Source organism: Danio rerio, chromosome 12, assembly GCF_049306965.1.
Source record: "Danio rerio strain Tuebingen ecotype United States chromosome 12, GRCz12tu, whole genome shotgun sequence".
Lineage (NCBI taxonomy): Eukaryota > Metazoa > Chordata > Actinopteri > Cypriniformes > Danionidae > Danio > Danio rerio.
Window position 1 is genome coordinate 4,205,001 of NC_133187.1, and position 20,000 is coordinate 4,225,000.

Consider the following 20,000-nt stretch of genomic DNA (forward strand, 5'->3'; position numbering starts at 1 on the left):
CAGGGCCACTCAAAACTCATCGCAGATTTCGACCAGTTCTGTTGATGTGCGGCTCCGCGTCAACCTGCTTCCGCTCTGCTGGAAATGTAGGAAGCACATTGTCAAAATAAAAGCCCTAAGAAACCCCATCCTTTGCTCATTTTTTTTTATTTTCGGCTTAGTCCCTTGAATTATCAGGGGTCGCCACAGCGGAATGAACCGCCAACTTCTCTAGCTAATGTTTTATGTTTATGTTATGCTTATGTTATTGATGTAATTACACTAATTGACTGACATGAGTAACGCCATTGTTTTTTTCTCGTCAAACATGCAACATGTTTTATAGTGTTTGTTTGTTTATGTTTTCCCAGTGATGGGTTGCGGCTGGAAGGGCATCTGCTGCATATAACATATGCTGGATAAGTTGGTGGTTCATTCCACTGTGGCGACTTAATAAAGATTAAGAGTAAGTCGGGGAGTAAGCCGAAAAGAAAATGAATGAATGAATAATAAACATCTGTCAAAAATTCACACTTATTAATAGATTCAAATGTTTATAATAATAATAATAATAATAATAATAATTATAATAAAATTATATATATATATATATATATATATATATATATATATATATATATATATATATATATATATATATATATATATATATATATATCAAACATTTATAACTTTATGAATAGATTAATAGGTTACAATAGTTAAATGTTTTTTTCTATAGTTTATTTCTTTCAATGTGCACTAATAATGTCCAATTTCAGAATTAAAATGCATTTAAATGTGTGGTTTGCACTGTCGCCTCAAAGCAAGAAGGTTGCTGGTTTGAGTCCCAGCTGGGTCAGTTGGCATTTCCCTATGGAGTTTACATGTTCTCCCAGTGTTGGCGTGGGTTTGCTCCGGGTGCTCCGGTTTCCCCCACAGCCCAAACACATGCGCTTTGGGTGAATTGGATGAACTAAATTGGCCGGAACAGTTGGCGGTTCATTCCACTGTGGCAGCCCCTGATAAATAAGAGACTAAGCCAAAGGAAAATGAATAATATTAATAATAAGTGATTTTTTTTATTATTTCCAGTTATACTTTGTTGTCCTGATTATGTGTTTGTTTTTTTCAGCCCCTGTTCAGTTTTGTTCTCTAAACTATGGAAACCTGTTCCCGCCAAATAAAAAAAAAGGTTATTGAGAGGTTTTTATCTCAGAAACGCATGATATAAAAGTCAGAATTCTGAGAAATAAATCCAGAATTATATTAATTCAGTTTATATTTTACAAATAACTCACAATTTCGAGTTTACATCTCATAACTTTGAGATAAAAAGGAGGCAAACTTTTTCAGTGGCCAGAAAAAAAATTTCTTCTATCTTTTGTAATTATATTTATCAGTAATAATAATAAAAAATAATGTTATATATATATATTTATTATTATTTTTTTTTTATCTTTGCCATGATGACAGTAAATAATATTTGACAAGACATTTTTTAAGACATTACTATACAGCTTAAATTGACATTTAAAGGCTTAACTATTAAGTTAACTAGACAGGTTAGGGTAATTAGGCAAGTTATTGTATAACGATGGTTTGTTTTGTAGACTATCGAGAAAAAATATAGCTTAAAGAGGTTAATAATTTTGTCCATGAATTTTCTTTCTTAAAATTAAAAACAGATTTTATTCTAGCCAAAATAAAACAAATAAGACTTTCTCCAGAAGGAAAAAAAAAAAAAAATATATATATATATATATATATATATATATATATATATATATATATATACATATATATATATACATATATATATATACATATATATATATATATATATATATATATATATATATACATATATATATATATACATATATATATATACATATATATATATATATACATATATATATATATATACATATATATATATACACATATATATATATACATATATATATATATATATATATATATATATATATATATATATATATATATATATATATATATATACATACATATATATATACATACATATATATATATATATATATATATATATATATATATATATATATATATATATATATATATATATATATATATATATATATATATTAACCTGTTCGTCGGTCAATCGAGCGCGTGGCGTCGCTGTGAGCGGATCCTCACGTACGGAAATGACGCCACTGACATCAAGGCGCCGAAATAAACAGTACTTTTTGGCCATGACAACAAAAATCTGTATTATTTTCATAAATAATAACCCACTGATGCGTTTAATCACCCCGCGCGGCTCCCTGTAACACTGATAGGAAGGTTTGACTCCGCCTCTTTATGTATGTGCTGATGGAGAATGTTTCTGAACGCATTAATGGTCGTTATGTGTTTCATTACTGGATTATTTGTGTGCAGCGGAGATGCAGGAGGCGCAGGACACACTGGCGGAGCGCGTGGAGTCGCTGGGAGTCGGTGAACGGGACAAAACCGGAGAAAAGGAGGAGCAGAAGGAGAAAGACGGAGATGAGACCAGCACAGCCGCCACACACACTCCGACGGAGGACAACAGTATGAGCTTTACAACACTCCTTTACATACCTGCACTATTAGTCAAGTTGGATTTCCATTCACTCAGTGACAACTTGCATGTATCTATCTATCTATCTATCTATCTATCTATCTATCTATCTATCTATCTATCTATCTATCTATCTATATATATATATATATATATATATATATATATATATATATATATATATATATATATATATAGTGCTTTTTCAGACAGTTATTTAAAAGGTACAGTTCACCCAAAAATGAAGATTCACTCATCATTTACTCACCCAAGTGTTTTCAAACATTTATATGTTTCTTTATTATGTTAAACCACAAAAGAAGATATTTTGAGGAACTCTGAAAACTGGTTACCATTGACTTCTATTGTTTTTGGGGGTTTTTTCTACTGTGAAGGTCAGTGGTTACCGGTTTTCAACATTTTTCAAAATATCTTCTTTTTGTGGTTCAACAGAAAAAACTCATAAAGGTTTGAAAACAAGGGAGAGTTAATGACAATATATTCTTTTTTTTGGGGTGAACTGTCTCTTTAAGAGCAGATCTTTAATTTCCGCCCTTAAAAAAAGATGCACTTTTAAAGTGTTAGTTTTGGGTTTCTTTATTCTTTCAAACACAAAAGAATACTTTGAAGAAAGCTGAAAACCAGTAACCATTGACTTAAATAGTATTTGTTTTTCCTAGTATGGAAGTCAGCAGTTACCGGTTTCCAACATTTTTCAAAATATCTTCTTTTCTGTAACAGAATCTCAAAGGTTTGGAACCACTTGAGATTATTGTTTCTCTTGAACACAAAAAGAAGATATTTTGAAGAATGCTGGAAACCGGTAACCATTGACTTCCATAGTATTTGTTTTTCCTACAATGGAAGTCAATGGTTACAGGTTTCCAACATTTTTCAAAATATCTTGTCTGAAAAGTGACCTCATAAATGTTTGCAACCACTTAAGATTCTTTTTTTTAAGCACAAAAAGAAGATGCTTTGAAGAATGCTGAAAACTGGTAACTACTGACCTCTATAATAGGAAAAAAACACACTATGGAAGTCTATGGTTACCGGTTTTCAACATTTTTAAAAATATCTTCTTTTCTGTATAAGAACCTCAAAGGTTCGGAATCACTTGAGGTTATTTTTGTTTCTATTGAACACAAAAAGAAGATATTTTGAAGAATGCTGAAAACTGGTAACTACTGACCTCCATAATAGGAAAAAAACACACTATGGAAGTCTATGGTTACCGGTTTTCAACATTTTTAAAAATATCTTCTTTTCTGTAAAAGAAGCTCAAAGGTTTGGAATCACTTGAGATTATTTTTGTTGCTCTTGAACACAAAAAGAAGATATTTTGAAGAATGCTGGAAACCGGTAACCATTACTCCCATAGTATTAGTTTTTCCCAGAACGGAAGTCAATGGTTACAGGTTTCCAACATTTTTAAAAATATCTTGTCTGAAAAATAATCTCATAAATGTTTGGAACCACTTGAGATTTTTTTTTCGCACAAAAAGAAGATGCTTTGAAGAATGCTGAAAACTGGTAACTACTGACTTCCATATTAGGAAAAAAACACACTGTGGAAGTCTATGGTTACCGGTTTTCAACATTTTTCAAAATATATTATTTTCTGTATAAGAAGCTCAAAGGTTCGGAACCACTTGAGATTATTTTTGTTTCTGTTGAACACAAAAAGAAGATATTTTGAAGAATGCTGGATACCGGTAACCATCGACTTACATAGTTTGTTTTTCCTACAATGGAAGTCAATGGTTACAGGTTTCCAACATTTTTCAAAATATCTTCTTATCTGAAAAATAATCTCATAAATGTTTGGAACCACTTGAGATTCTTTTTTTTTTCGCACAAAAAGAAGATGCTTTGAAGAATGCTAAAAACTGGTAACTGCTGACTTCCATAATAGGAAAAAAACACACTGTGGAAGTTTATGGTTACCGGTTTTCAACATTTTTCAAAATATCTTCTTTTCTGTAAAAGAAGCTCAAAGGTTTGGAATCACTTAAGATTATTTTTGTTGCTCTTGAACACAAAAAGAAGATATTTTGAAGAATGCTGGAAACCGGTAACCGGTAATTCTTAACTTTCATAGTATTAGTTTTTCCTACAATGGAAGTCAATGGTTAGAGGTTTCCAACATTTTTCAAAATATCTTGTCTGAAAAATAATCTCATAAATGTTTGCAACCCCTTGAGATTTTTTTTTCGCACAAAAAGAAGATGCTTTGAAGAATGCTGAAAACTGGTAACTACTGACTTCCATAATAGGGAAAAAAAAAACACAATGGAAGTCAATGGTTACCGGTGTCCAACATTCTTCAAAATATAAATAAAAATGTAAATAGAAAAAAAGAACGTTTAAAAATAAGGGAGAGTAAACTGGGTGAGCTGCCCCTTTAAGAGCAGTTTTTTTAATTTCCCATCTTTATGAAAGCTGCAGAAGGACAGAAGGAGTTGAGGGAGGAGCAGAAGGAGGGAACGAGCACAGATGGAGAAGTAAACGGTGGTGAAGGACAGACGCAGCAGCAGGAAGTGGAGGAGGAGGAATGGATGATCCCTTACAGTGATGAGGAGATGGAGGAGCCGCAAAACTGGATGCCTCCACCCGCGGAGATCAAGCGCCTCTATGAGCTGCTGGCCAAAGGGGAGGAGCTGGAGCTGCAGTGGGTTCCTCTTCCCCGCAGACCCCCGACTCCTCCACGAACACCATCGCCTGAGGGAGACGGAGACGACTCGCAGGACCACACGCAGGAGCAGGCCGAGCGCAAGTGAGTCCACATGGGTGAAGGAATGGGCTGATGTGGGTTTTTAGAGCCGGGACACACCAAGCTAACAATCGGCCGTAGGTCAGGGTGGGTCCAGATAGTTGGTTTGGTGTTTTCCATTGGTCGCCACTTGTCAGGTTAACATTGAATCGAGCTTGTATTATTATGGTAGTGATAAGTGTAACAACATTTCACAATATTCAAAATAATACACTTTTAAAGCTTATTTAAAGGGATAGTTCATGCAAACATTTTATTTGGTCATCATGTTCTCACTCGTGTTTCAAATCTTTATGAGTTGAGCACAAAAGAAGATATTTTGAAGAATGCTGAAAACCGGTAACCATTTACTTCCATACTAGTTGTTTTTTCAATTATAGAAGGCAGTGGTTACCGGTTACTTGTGTTTAATAGAATAAAGAAATGAATAAAGGTTTGAAACCACTTGAGGGAGAGTAAATATTGATGAGTTTCTTTATACTGTAAAACACAAAAGACGATATTTCAAAGAATGCTGAAAACCAGTAACCATCGACTTCCATAGTGGAAAAACAAATACTATGGAAGTTACAATGGTTACTGGTTTCCAGCATTCTTTAAAACATCTTCTTTTGCACTGTTGCAGTGTATTTCCAACAGCGTAGAAAAAAATTAACTAAATAAAAAGAATAACTTCAATAGTCTAAATACTTTAACTCAATGATCTGGCCTACGAAACGTTGTGAAATGATTTTTAAAACTGAATCTAGCTTAAAAAGAAAAAGAAAACTAGATTTTTTTCATTGTTTTCCGCTTTATCATGCTGTATCTTAAAATACAACGGTGCATCTCTAGACTTATTATGCCAGATCGGGTCACAAATAATAATTTTTAACTTATACTGTTAAAATGCATCCTTTCGGTAATCAGTTAGTACAAGCATTTACTCACTATTTACTCTCTTTCAAATGGTTTCAAACCTTTAAGACTTTCTTTATTCTGTTTAACACAAAAAATATATTTTGAAGAATGCTGAAAACCAGTAACCATTGACTTCCACAGTAGTTGTTTTTCCCACTATGGAAGTCGATGCTTACTGGTTTCCGACATTCTTCAAAATATTTTCTTTTGTTTTTAACCAGGGTGCTTATGATAGGATAATGATAAGGTGCTCGCACTGAATATATCTCCAAGTTTGCTGGATAGTTGACCCAAAAATGTTCATTTACTCACTATTTACTCTTCCTTTATGTGGTTTCAAATCTTTGAGTTTTTTTATTTTGTAGAACACAAAAGATATTATGAAGAATGCTGAAAACTGGTAACCATTTACTTTTATAATAGGAAAAACAACTACTGTGGTAGTCCTATGGTTACCAGATTTCAACATTTTTCAAAACATCTTTTGTTTAACTGAATAAAGAAAATCTTAAAGGTTTGAAATCATTTGTGTAAATATAGATGATTTTCTTCATTCTGTTAAACACAAAAAAGAAGATATTTAGAAGAATGCTGGAAACGGTACCCATTGACTTCCATAATAGGAAAAACAACTACTGTGGAAGTCAATGGTTACTGGTTTCCAGCATTCTTCAAAACATCTTCTTTTGTGTTTAACCAAATAAAGGCACTTTAAAAGGTTAGAAACAAGTAAAGGGTGAGGAAATGATTTCATTTTTTGTGTGAACTACCGCTTTAAATAGGTCATAAAAGTCTATTATTTGTAATATTGTGGAATATTATTACTTATTACCATTTATACACACAAAAAAAGCTGATCTGTTTTTCTTTCTCTGCTCACACCGAATATATCCCCAAGACTGCTTAAAGAGATAGTTCACCTGAAAATCTTAATTTACTCACAATATACTCTCCTACAAATGGTTTCAAATCTTTGAGTTTCTTTATTGTTAAACACAAAAGAAGATATTTTGTAGAATGCAGAAAACCGGTAACCATTGACTTCCATAATAAGAAAAACAACTACTGTGGAAGCCAATTGGTGACCGGTTTCCAACATTGCTTAAAACATCTTCTTTTGTGTTCAACCAAATAAAGACACTTTTAAAGGTTTGAAACAAGTTAGGGGTGAGGATATTGTTAATTTTTTTTGTGTGAACTACCCTTTAAATAAGCTGTCATTTTTAATATTGTGGAATATTATTACTTATCATTACCAATCATACACACAAAAAAAGCTGATCTAGTTTTCTGTCTTCAATAGGGCGCTCACACCGACTGAAGTTGACTTTGATGAAGAGCTTAAAGGGATTTTTGTTCAGCTAAAAATGTTCATTTACTCTCCATCAAGCAGTTTCAAACCTTTAATTTTCTTTATTCTGTTGAACACAAAAGAAGATATTTTGTAGAATGCTGAAAACCGGTAACCATTGACTTCCATAATAGGAAAAACAACTACTATGAAAGTAAATGGTTACCAGATTTTAACATTCTTCAAAACATCTTCTTTTGTTCAACAGAATAAAGGAAATCATAAAGGTTTGGAACCATTTAAGGGAGAGTAAATATAGACGATTTTCTTTATTCTGTTGAACACAAAAGAAGATGTTTTGTAGAATGCAGAAAACCGGTAACCATTGACTTCCATAATAGGAAAAACAACTACTATGAAAGTAAATGGTTACCAGATTTTAACATTCTTCAAAACATCTTCTTTTGTTCAACAGAATAAAGGAAATCATAAAGGTTTGGAATCATTTGAGGGAGAGTAATTAGAGAGGATTTTCTTTATTCTGTTGAACACAAAAGAAGATGTTTTGAAGAATGCTGAAAACCGGTAACCACCTGTAACCTGACTTCCACAGTAGTTGTTTTTCCTACTATGGAAGTAAATTGTTACTGGTTTACAAACGTTCTTCAAAGTATCTTCCTTTGTATTTAATTAGGACGCTGATGATAGGATTAATGATAGGGCGCTAATGGAATAGTTCACCCAAAAATGTTCATTTACTCACTATTTACTCTTCCTCAAGTGGTTTCAAATCTTTGATTTTCTTTATTCTGATGAACACAAAAGATATTTTGAAGAATGCTGAAAACCGGTAGCCATTCACTTTCTATAATAGGAAAAACAACTACTATTAAAGTAAATGGTTACCAGATTTTAACATTCTTCAAAACATCTTCTTTTGTTCAACAGAATAAAGGAAATCATAAAGGTTTGGAACCATTTGAGAGAAAGTAAATATAGAGGATTTTCTTTATTCTGTTGAACACAAAAGAAGATATTTTGAAGAATGCAGAAAACCGGTAACCATTGACTTCCATAATAGGAAAAACAACTACTATAAAAGTTAATGGCTACCAGATTTCAGCATTCTTCAAAATACCTTCTTTTGTGTTTAACCAAATAAAGACACTTTTAAAGGCTTAAAACAAGTAAAGGGCGAGGAAATTATCTCATTTTTGTGTGAACTATCCCTTTAAATAGGCTATATTTTTTAATATTGTAAAATCATTATCATTCATACACATACACATGAAATCTGTTTTTCTATCCCCAACAGGGCGCTCACACCAACTGAGTTTGACTTCGATGAAGAACAGACTCTGGCAACTCCCAAAAACTCTTTTCTCACTCGCCGAAGAACTCCAGGTATGAGAAACACTGGATAATACTGGAACACACACACACACACACACACACACACAGTATAAATAATTGTGGTGCGCTTGTGCTGTGATTTGCAGGATCTTCTGCGCGCTCTACTGTAAAGCGCGAGGCTCGGCTGGACAAAGTGCTGTCAGACATGAAGCGCCACCGAAAGATCGAGGAGCAGATTTTAAGGACGGGTCGAGATCTGTTTAAAAGCGATAAAGCGCGCGCAGGCCCGGCCATCGAGAAGCCTTTATCACCCAACAGCCAGAGAGAGAGGGAGAAAGAGCGCGAGCGGGACAGCGACCCCAGCACCGTCTTCAGCCCCAGACAGAGGAGATACTGAAGGACAGCTCAGTCTTTCAGAGGGGATTTGGCTTCAGTTCCTCATCATTCATCATTCCACTTTGGACAATGACATGCTCATATTTTAATGATAACGTTTATTATATGGATTTGTTTTTTACTGTGTGAATAAATAAATGTATTGCTTACATGCTGGTTTCTTTCTTTGTTGTAGTTACTTATTAAAATAAATAAATAAATAAATAAATAAGCTTTCCTCGTTTGAATTAACAAATTTACCCATTTTCCAACTCAGTAATTTGATTTACAATTTGATTTAATTTTGATTTAGCCGCTCTTTAAATAGATTTTCTTTTTCAAATATTTCTCAAATGATGTTTCACAGATTCAGGAAATTTTCACAGTATTTCCTATAATATTTTTCTTCTGGAGAAAGTCTTATTTGATTAATTTCGACTAATCTAAAAGCAGTTTTAATTATTTTAAAAACCATTTTAAGCTCAATTATTAGCCCTCTTAAACAATATTTTTTTTTATTGTCAACAGAACAAACTGCCTAATTACCCTAATTAAGCCTTTAAATGTCACTTTAAGCTAAATACTAGTGTCGTGAAGAATATCTAGTCAAATATTATGTGCTGTCATCAGTGGCGCAACAAGGGGGTATGCAGTATATGCGGCGCATAGGGGCGCCACACATGGGGGGGGGCGCCATTGTGCCAAAACTATTTTTAAAATTATCCTTATTAAAAGTTTCAAATAATAAAAATAAATAAATATGTTTTGTTAAAAAACATTATTTTGCATTTTAAACGAATATAATATTGTTATTGTTTAATTCAAAATCATTTAACACAATAGCATGCAGTCCCACAGCCGAAAGTGTTCATGTAGATGTAACTGTTTAGATTTGTTTTTATTTTTATCAAAATAAACTGTCAAATCATACATAATGTCAAAAGTTATAAGATTAATCTGAAAATTTGTCTTCATTTATTATTAATTAATTAATATGAAATAAGTGGGGATCACACAAAATTTGAACCCGCATACCCCTCAGTAAATGTGTAGTTGCGCCCCTGGCTGTCATGATAAAGATAAAATAAATCATTTATATTAGAGATTTCAAGTCTAATTTATTTATTTTCCTTCGGGTATCCAGCACGTTTTACGCAGTGGAATCCCTTCCAGCGCCAACCTAGTACTGGGAAACACTCATTCACACGCACACTCATACACTACAGCCAATTTAGTTATTCAGTTCACCTATAGCGCTTGTGTTTGGAGTGTGGGGGAAACCAGAGCACCCGGAGGATATCCACACCAACACCGGGAGAACATGCAAACTCCACACAGACATGGCCAGTGGGGACTTGAACCAGTGACCTTCTTGCTGCGAGGCGATAGTGGTAACATTTTTAGTTTGGCTTAAGTTAATATAAGATTATTTCTACAACAGAATAAAGTGTACTAAGATTTAAAACAAAAAATTTGTAATAAAGTAGAAATATATTATAATCACATAATTCAGTTTAATATTAAATTCCTAATCCTTATCTTAAAAACAAATTAAAATGAATGATTTAAAACAAAAAAAAAAAATATGGTCTATTTCGTGGTCAATTTTTCAAATGTATGATAAATGTAAAACAAAGTATAAATTGATTCTTTATAATATATTTTATAACAAAATGTTTTTGTTTGTTTTTTTTTTTAGCTGAACTTATTCTAAGCTTATTTCTGCTGTAGAATAAAGTATAAAAAAATAAATGAAATAATGTTTTTTAGATTTTTATGTTTACACCATAGCTGAAATTATGCACCATAAAAATTATATTAAATTAATTCCTAATCCTCAAAAAAAAAATTAGTTTTTAATTTCTGAATTTTTAAATATTCTGTAATTCCGTAAGTATTTATCTTTTGTTTATATATATATATATATATATATATATATATATATATATATATATATAAATAAAAACACACACACACACACACACACACACATTCGCCGGCCACTTTATTAGGTACACCTGTCCAACTGCTCGTTAACGCAAATTTCTAGTCAGCCAATCACATGGCAGCAACTCAGTGCATTTAGGCATGTAGACATGGTCAAGACGATCTGCTGGAGTTCAAACAAAGCATCAGAATGGGGAAGAAAGGGGATTTAAGTGACTTTAAACGTGGCATGGTTGTTGGTGCCAGACGGGCTGCTCTGAGTATTTCAGAAACTGCTAATCTACTGGGATTTTCACGCACAACCATCTCTAGGGTTTACAAAGAATGGTCTGACAAAAAGAAAATATCCAGTGAGCGGCAGTTCTGTGGGCGCAAATGCCTTGTTGATGCCAGAGTTCAGAAGAGAATGGCTGGTTTCTTGAACATGACAATGAGTTCACTATACTCAAATGGCCTCCACAGTCACCAGAGCTCAATCCAATAGAGCACCTTTGGAATTTGGTGGAACGGGAGATTAGCATCGTCGAGCGGACAAATCTGCAGCAACTGCTTGATGCTATCATGTGAATAGAGCAAAAATCTCAGGAATATTTCCAGCATCTTGTTGAATCTGTGCCACGAAGGATTAAGGCAGGTCCAACCTGCTACTAGTAAGGTGTACCTAATAAAGTGGCCGGTGAGTGTATTTGTTTATCTATTTGCATATTTATTTATGTATTGTTTTTGCAGGTTTAGTCCTCCATAATTAAACAAATACTCATCTAGCAATGATCATTACATCCAGCCACAGTGACACGGAAATCTCCCAGACTTTTTGTTTCAGCACAAACACCGGATTCAGCAAAGGTTAAAGGTAATCTGCCATATTAGCAAGAATCACTTTGTGTCCCGAATTGTTTTATCGCCCGTCTGGCACAGCCTTTCATATTTAAGAGGAAATCGAGAGGACATTTGATAATCCTCGCCTGTCTCCATTTAAGCTGCTTTTATCTCCAGAGGTCACGAAGGCAGATATTGAGACTAATGCCGGAGTCCTCAAATGAACCTGTAACGCTTCACAAAACATACCAGGAGAGCCCACATTATAACATGCAGCATATGAGACCAGAGTATATATTTTCGGCAATGAGTTACAACAGTGCTTTCGCTTGTACTCATGTTAACAGGTTTACATATGAGGGAGGGGAGAAGAAAAAACAAGACAACAGAAGTCGAAGCAACTAAAACGTAACGAAAACCACCGAAAGCAAGTCGTTGCAGTTCACTAGGAGTAAATAGTCTGGATGTACGTGGCGGTACATTACAGAGAGGGTTCACAAGGGACAAAGATGGAATATACACATGCAAAGTCATAAACAATTGACATTTTGCGCCTGATTTTCTTTTTTTTGTCATCGGTTATATAACTTTCAAATCAGCATACAGTCATTTGTAGGTTTAGATAAGCTTCAGAAATAGGCCGATACTTTGCGATGTTGTTCATTCCTGGTTGATTGGTGGTACTATTGAACTTGCAAGCACTTATTAGAAGCGTAATGTGAAATAAAACACACCGAAATCATCTAATGGATCCTTGATTTAGACAGAGATCAGACATGACCCATAAATGAAGGCTGTAACCCAAATCGCCCCCTTATACACTCATTCCCTACATTAGTCCACTATTATTTTGAAAACAGGCTCATTTTACAACTCCCTTATAGGTAAAGACCATTTGTGAATCCATTCAGTCGATCTTTGAATCTGGCGGGAGCACTATTAGCTTAGCTTAGCATAGATCATTGAATCGGATTAGACCATTAGCATCTCGCTCAAAAATGACCAAAGACTTTCAATAATTTTCCTATTTTCGTCTTGCCCAAAAGTAAAACTAAGGGAAATAAGTTAGAAGGGAATGTCAGAGAATTTTAGCTAACCGCTTTTGACGCTATGCTAACATGATTTATCAAGTTAATAACATCTTTTAGCACACTGCTAACATGACTTAAAAAAAAAATCGGCTCAATTTACAACAAACCTAGAGTTAAACAGTTGGGTTTTATCATTTTCATATCCATTCTGCTATTCTTGGGGTAACTTTTAGCTTAGCTTAGCATAAATCATTGATTCGGATTAGACCATTAGCATCTCACTCAAAAATGACGAAAGACTTTCAATAATTGTCCTATATTCGCCCAAATGTGAAAATAAGATAATTAAGTTAGAAGGGAATGTCAAAGAAATTTTGGTTACAGCTTTTAATACCTTGCTAACCTGATTTATCAGGTTAATAGCACGTTTTAGCATTCTACTAACATGACGTAAAATAATGGCTCAATTTACAACACATCTAGAGTTATACAGTTGAGTTTTACCATTTTCATATTCATTCTGCCAATCTTGGGGTCTGGTGAAGCATATTAGCTTAGCGGTCTGGCGAGAGCACTATTAGCTTAGCTTAGCATAGGTCATTGAATCGGATTAGACCGTTAGCATCTCACTTAAAAATGACCAGACTTTCAATTATTTTCCCATTTTCACCTTGCCTACAAGTGAAAATAAAGAGGAAAAAAATAGAAAAGAATGTCAGAGAAATTTTGCTAACCGCTTTTAACACTTTGCTAACATGATTTATCAAGTAAATAACATGTTTTAGCACACCGCTAACATGACTGAAAAGAAAATCAGCTCATTTTATAACAAACCTAGAGTTATACAGTTGAGTTTTAACATTTTCATATTTATTCAGCCAATCTTGGAGTCTTGGGGTCACTTTTAGCTTAGCTTAGCATAAGTCATTGAATCGGATTAGACCATTAGCATCTCGCTCAAAAATGACGAAAGAGTTTCAATAATTTTCCTTTTTTAGTCTTGCCCAAAAGTGAAAATAAGGGACGAGTGCGAGTGACGTGTCTAAAGAGCGAGGAGGGATGCGGCGTGGAGGGGTAAGAAGGGTTCTCACTGCGCAACGTATTTGAGGACCGGTAGGGAAAGGCATAATTTCCTGGAGATTATCACTTGATTGCGGGCATCCGGGGGTCTCTATGAATTTGCGGGAGACTCCCAGAACTTCCAGGATACTTGGGATGTCTTTTATATCCATTCAGACAATTTTGGGGTCTGGCGAGAGCACTTTTAGCTTAGCTTAGCATAGATCATTGAATCAGATTAGACCATTAGCATCTCACTCAAACAAATGACCAAAGAGTTTTGATAATTTTCCTATTTAATTTAGTTTAATTTTCGTAGACACTTCTGTATTTAAGTCGATATGACTAAGAACTATACTCTCATTCTGGCGTAATAATCAAGAAACTTTGCCGACGTACCATGGTTGACCAATGATATTATGCAGCAGCTGAAAATAGTCCCATCATTACACCTCCTGCATCAATTTTTAAACAGGATGCTAATGGTCTAGACCAGGGGTTTCAAACTCGCGGCCCGCGGGCTATTTGCGGCCCTCAGTGCAATATTTTGTGGCCCGCGCCGACCGCTGTACACTGACAGAATCAGTGGAGTGGGGAGAGAGAGCGCTCCCCGCTCCGCTGATTCTATCCGTACACAGCGGTCACTGGCATTCCCCGCCCGCCGTGTAAACAAAGGGGCGGGGATGCCGGTGACATCACCACGCACCCCGCCCCTTTGTTAGACGCTGTGGCGGGCGGGAAGTGTTTGGAGAGAACTCGCGCCGGCCAGAACCAAGGTAAGCTGTTCCCGCCCCTGCCTGCCACTTAGCTACCTATCTGCAGCCTGCCACCTACCTAGCTACAGCCTGCATCTTATATATATTATAGGTAGATACAGACTGGTACAGACTGATGTGACTGGAGTGGGGTTTGGGTGTTTTATTTATACATATATACGCCTTTTTTTTAGGTGAGGGAATGGAAGTTTTGAGTGAGTTCCCCCAAGCCATACTGAGGGTCTCAACTGCTTCCGCTCTAAAGCCAAATGTGGTTCAGATTTGTGAGAAGAAGCGCTGTCAAGTCTCTGGCAGCAAGGAGTAGGCAAAAGATGCCATGTTCAGAAGAACTGTTCATAATCTTCACTCAATGTTCTATTAATGTTCAGGACACTTCATGTTCAGAAGAAATAATTAAAACTGTTAATAATGACATTTGAGGACTTTTTTTGTGAAATCCCTTATGCGGCCCAGCCTCACCCAGACTTTGCCTCCTGCGGCCCCCAGGTAAATTGAGTTTGAGACCCCTGGTCTAGACAGATTCAATGATCTATGCTAAGCTAAGCTAAAAGTGCTGACACCAGACTCGGAGACTGGCTAAATAAATTTGTATATTTTTTTAAAAAGTGGAAATTTCCTGTAATAGCTACATGAAAACGAGTGAGTGAATTCGAGAAGTGTGCGTTATTAACATTGCTATTAATAACCAATTCCCGTGCCGAAAAGTAGGCTACTTATTTTAAAAGAGAAGTCATACTCTGTGATAGTTAATGAGCACTCTGAGGAAACCCACGCCAACACAGGGAGAACATGCAAACTCCACACTGTAATGCCAACTGGCCCAGCCGAGGCTCGAACCAGTGACCTTTTTGCTGTCAAGCGATAGTGTTAACCACTGAGCCACCATGAGGGGGCGATTTCAGACACAGCCAAAAAAAAAAATGCTAAAAAGACGATAAATTCCATCGAACAAACCACAATAAATAACGAATAAACCTGCGAGACAGACCAAATGAATAAAGTGCAAATAAATTTCACATCGACTACCAAACGCGGAGGAAACTAACGGGCAAAAAGAATCAGGTGTTCAGTTTCCACAGGGATAAGGCAGCTTAATATATCTTGATGGTGTCCCTTTAAAACGTATACGCAGGGTTTCAGGAGGTTATACTAGGGATACCATAATGATAACTACAAACGTTCAGCGATTTGTAAAAGCCACTATACAGTGGATCACAGGTCGAATCGGAGGACATTCAAGGTAGCTATTTTTCATTACGTGTCTGATCATGTACAAAATAATACATTCCCAAACCCTGGCCTGCCTCTTCCTCTGACAGACCGACAGGGTTTATTACATTTGATGGGTTTTTCTTTCATTTCTTCCCAAATGGATCAGGAACAGCTCACCAAAATTGAAAATAGTCGTCGTGCATAGACATGTCAACATCATATTTTGGCTTATAATGTGAAACACAAAAGTAGATATTAAGTAAAATGTTCAAGCTTCTGTTTTCCGTCACAATGAACACTGGGAGTTTTAAATCTCCTTTTAAAGTTAAGACATAAATTATTTTCAGTTTAAAGGAAATACAACTATTATAAGAGTTTCTTTTAGCGCTCTTTATCAATTTGTGTCTGTCCATTTCAATTATTGTTATATACTTTATGATGCTTTTCTTAAAATGTAGTTTTAATTTTAATGTCTACAGCAGGACTAACATTGAACAAACTTTAATCTACGCTACCTGACATCTGCATCCCAGTCACCGCAAATACTGCAGAAGACCTACTAGAGCCCGCATGGACCCAAGATTCTCATAGAAATCAGTCAAGTTTGGTGAAGGAAAAAATCATGGTTTGGGGTTACATTCAGTATAGGGGCAGACAGACATCTCCTGTGGTTTGTAATGTAATGGGCAGCACAAATGTCTTGATACCTCAGGCTGTTGATGTTGCCATCCACTCTGCAGATCTCTTGCATGCCCCCATACTGAATGTAACCCCAAACCATGATTTTTCCTTCACCAAACTTGACTTATTTCTCTGAAAATTATTTATTGTTAATAATACTGTGCAACATTTGTTTTTTTGTTTTTTTTCAAGTTTTATGATGGCGATGTTTAAAAAGTGCAGCCTGTTTTTTGAATTAGACCTCTTGGTCACACTTTACAATAGAGTTTAATTAGTTATTATTAGTTTTACTAACATCAAATAATAACGAAGAAGCATTTATTAATCAAGATCAACATTAAATTAAGCATCATTCGTTCATTATTTATCAGAGGTTGCCACAGCAGAATGAACCGCCAACTATTCCAGCATGTTTTACACAGCGGATGCCCTTTCAGCTGCAACCCAGTACTGGGAAACATCCATACACACTCAACCAATTTAGTCCTACAGCGCATGTGTTTGGACTGTGGGTGAAACCGGAGCACACCCATGCCAACAAGGGAAGAACATGCAAACTCCACACAGACATGCCAGCTGGCCCAGCCGGGACTTGAACCAGCTACCTTCTAGCTGTGAGGTGGTTGTGCTAACCACTGAGCCACCATGCCACACAAAATTATGCAGTATTAAAATGCAAATTCATTCATTCTCTTGTCGGCTTAGCCCCTTTATTAATCCGGGGTCGCCACAGCGGATTGAACCGCCAACTTATCCAGCCAGGTTTTAAACGCAGCAGATGCCCTTCCAGCCGCAACCCATCTCTGGGAAACATCCACACACATTCACACACACTCATACACTACGGACAATTCAGCCTACCCAATTCACCTGTACCGCATGTCTTTGGACTGTGGGGGAAACCGGAGCACCCGGAGGAAACCCACGCGAAGGCAGGGAGAACATGCAAACTCCACACAGAAACGCCAACTGAGCTGATGTTCGAACCAGCGACCTTCTTGCTGTGGGGCGACAGCACTACCTACTGCGCCACTGCCTCGCCTAAAATGCAAACTCATCCATGGTAACATTGTTGACATCACAACAAAGATGAGAATAAATACTGTATTAAATGTATTGTACTTTGTTTGGAAATGTTACGTATTAACTGATATTAGCTAATACAACCTTATTGTAAGGAGTTACAGAACTTTTTGTGACATTATACACTTGTATAATGTCAATTCTGCTCTATTAAATGATTCAAAAACTCTCCTGATCTTTTAAATACTATATCTGGGATGTTTTTGCGAAGCAAAAGAAAATAATCATTTGGAAAACAGCAGCTCATTTAACCAAACATCTCAAATGTGCGTTTCACAAATAAGCTGAAGTGTATATTTTAGATGAACTGCCCCTTTAAACAGACCGTCGGAAGTCTCCGGACACGTTAAAGCTGGGTAATGCCTGTTACCTCGGGTTGCTCATTGCTAAATATAATAATCAAGGACTCTTCTATGAACGATGCATCTGCGACACTACAGTAATATATGCAAAGAACAGACTTCAGGCACGAAAACCTCAGTTTGACATTCCTCCACACTCTTCAAAGTGCCAACGAATAGTGCTTCTCTTGGTTCGGAAACGTAAAACTCGCATTTATTGCCTCAGTTGCGATGTGACGGTCCATCGTGTAGACACTTCCAGCGAATCCTTCGCCTTTTCCACATCTTATATACAGTACGTGAGCCCTGTAAACGTAATGCTGTGCTGTGATTGGTTACAGGGCGTCTAGTCTATTTCAGTAAATCACTCATCCAATTGTCTTTCTTCATTGCTTAGTCTCATTTGCATAAGCCCCTCCCTTTTAGTGTGCCATTGTGGGCGTGTCCCGACCCACCATCCGTGTGCTGTATCCATTGGCTGTCTCGTGTCCTTCACAGTCAGGCTTAACCGGAGGTTTGCGGGAGTGCGAGGACCTGCCGGTGAACAGGCGCAGAGCTCCTCTGCAGATCAGAGAGAACCAGTAGACCTGTGGAGCCATGAGGAGCGATGCGCCGAGATTACACTGCCATGGCACAGAGAAAGGGACCAGGTAAAAGGGAATGGAGGCATATCTGGAAAACGCAGGAGTATGGTTACAGTTTTGCAGAGCGCTAGAGGAGTATTTATATACTGACAGGTGGTTTTGAGCACTTTAAGGCTGAAGTGAGAAAAAGGAAGAGAGTAAAAGGAAACAATTGGGTATTAACTAGGCACTATCCATAGATTTATACACTAGATATCGCATAGGGACCCTGAGCATGCGTCAATAGCGCCGCCACATTGGTACAGTGCTCCCAGGACAAATGTCATTCAACCGCACTAGTCAAGACAGTGTTATTACGTGAAGATGCGGGACTTTAGCGCTGTCTACGGGTGTAGTAACGAGCAAACAAAGAAAACAAAGCACAAAGGCAGAACATTTCATAGGTAATATTCAGTTTTTTTCTGTTTTTGTATGTTCTGAACTTTTGTGCTAATCAGGTAACGTTATTGATGATAACAGTCACTTACTGCATTCACCATACGGCAAAGCAGCTCCAACTCGCACTAAACACTCGGCTTATGCTAGTTTTGTTGAATAAAATCAGCAAACAATGCAAAAGAAATATGACAACGAGATGCTGCGCAGCCAGAAACTTGTATTATCGTCGGCTAACGTTAGTGAAAGAGTCGTTCGGGGGTTCATTCACAAACGAATCGCTCCCTCCGTCAGTATGAGAAGTGAAAGCAGGAGAAGAGGTGTGTTTCAGGACACAGATTAGATTAAATTTAACAGGGAGGGTGAACAGTACATTTCTGTACACACAAACACAGGCTTTTTGTCAGGAATGCCCGTGTGCTGATTCATCAATGTAGAAAAGTGATGTAAAATTATAATTTCGTAATTAGAAAAAAAATGACATACTAATATCCAGGAAAACTCCCGATCACAGATGTATGTGTATATGTGTATATCTCTGGCTTTGCATGGCCACAGTCCTCCACTGTACATTGGTCCCGCATTCATTTCAAAGGAGCGCTACCCTGTAGCAAGATGGCGGCGCTATTGACGCATTCCGTCCAATAGACAACAATAGGCCAGGCGACATCTAATGTATATATATCTATGGGCACTATCCACTATCCTTAAACCTACCCCCTGCACCTAACCTTAAGCAATGCATCTTATATAAGCCACTATATTTTTAGG

General features: G+C 36.3%; 3 protein-coding genes and 1 long non-coding RNA gene across 8 annotated transcripts in view; 2 read left to right on the top strand and 2 right to left on the bottom strand.

Annotated features, from left to right (window-relative positions):
- Positions 1 to 58, bottom strand: part of vps25 (vacuolar protein sorting 25 homolog) — an 8,180-nt gene extending 8,122 nt beyond the window's left edge. Inside the window, 1 exon segment of the mRNA NM_001089362.2 lies at positions 1 to 58. This exon segment is cut by the window's left edge and continues 27 nt beyond it. Coding sequence (NP_001082831.2) covers positions 1 to 20 — 20 coding nt within the window. The 5' untranslated portion in view covers positions 21 to 58.
- A 2,081-nt stretch (positions 59 to 2,139) lies between these two features.
- On the top strand, positions 2,140 to 9,467 carry pagr1 (PAXIP1 associated glutamate-rich protein 1). 4 transcript variants are annotated; one of them, NM_001326689.1, is given in 5 exon segments: positions 2,140 to 2,330; positions 2,407 to 2,559; positions 5,012 to 5,345; positions 8,849 to 8,937; positions 9,033 to 9,467. In NM_001326689.1, coding segments are annotated over 4 exon segments (822 nt in total). In that variant the 5' UTR covers positions 2,140 to 2,330; positions 2,407 to 2,411; the 3' UTR covers positions 9,284 to 9,467.
- Positions 9,468 to 12,305: 2,838 nt separating this feature from the next.
- The window catches only part of tlcd3bb (TLC domain containing 3Bb), a 24,146-nt gene continuing 16,451 nt past the window's right edge, over positions 12,306 to 20,000 (bottom strand). The window contains exon 7 of one of the 2 annotated variants that reach the window (XM_001918931.7): positions 12,306 to 18,882. In XM_001918931.7, coding sequence (XP_001918966.2) covers positions 18,633 to 18,882 — 250 coding nt within the window. In that variant the 3' untranslated portion in view covers positions 12,306 to 18,632. The remainder of the gene's footprint in view (positions 18,883 to 20,000) is intronic. The other variant, XM_073918126.1, reaches the window with a different exon arrangement.
- The window catches only part of LOC141376745 (uncharacterized), a 9,698-nt gene continuing 8,472 nt past the window's right edge, over positions 18,775 to 20,000 (top strand). The window contains exon 1 of the long non-coding RNA XR_012387801.1: positions 18,775 to 18,860. This is a non-coding gene — a long non-coding RNA (uncharacterized lncRNA). The remainder of the gene's footprint in view (positions 18,861 to 20,000) is intronic.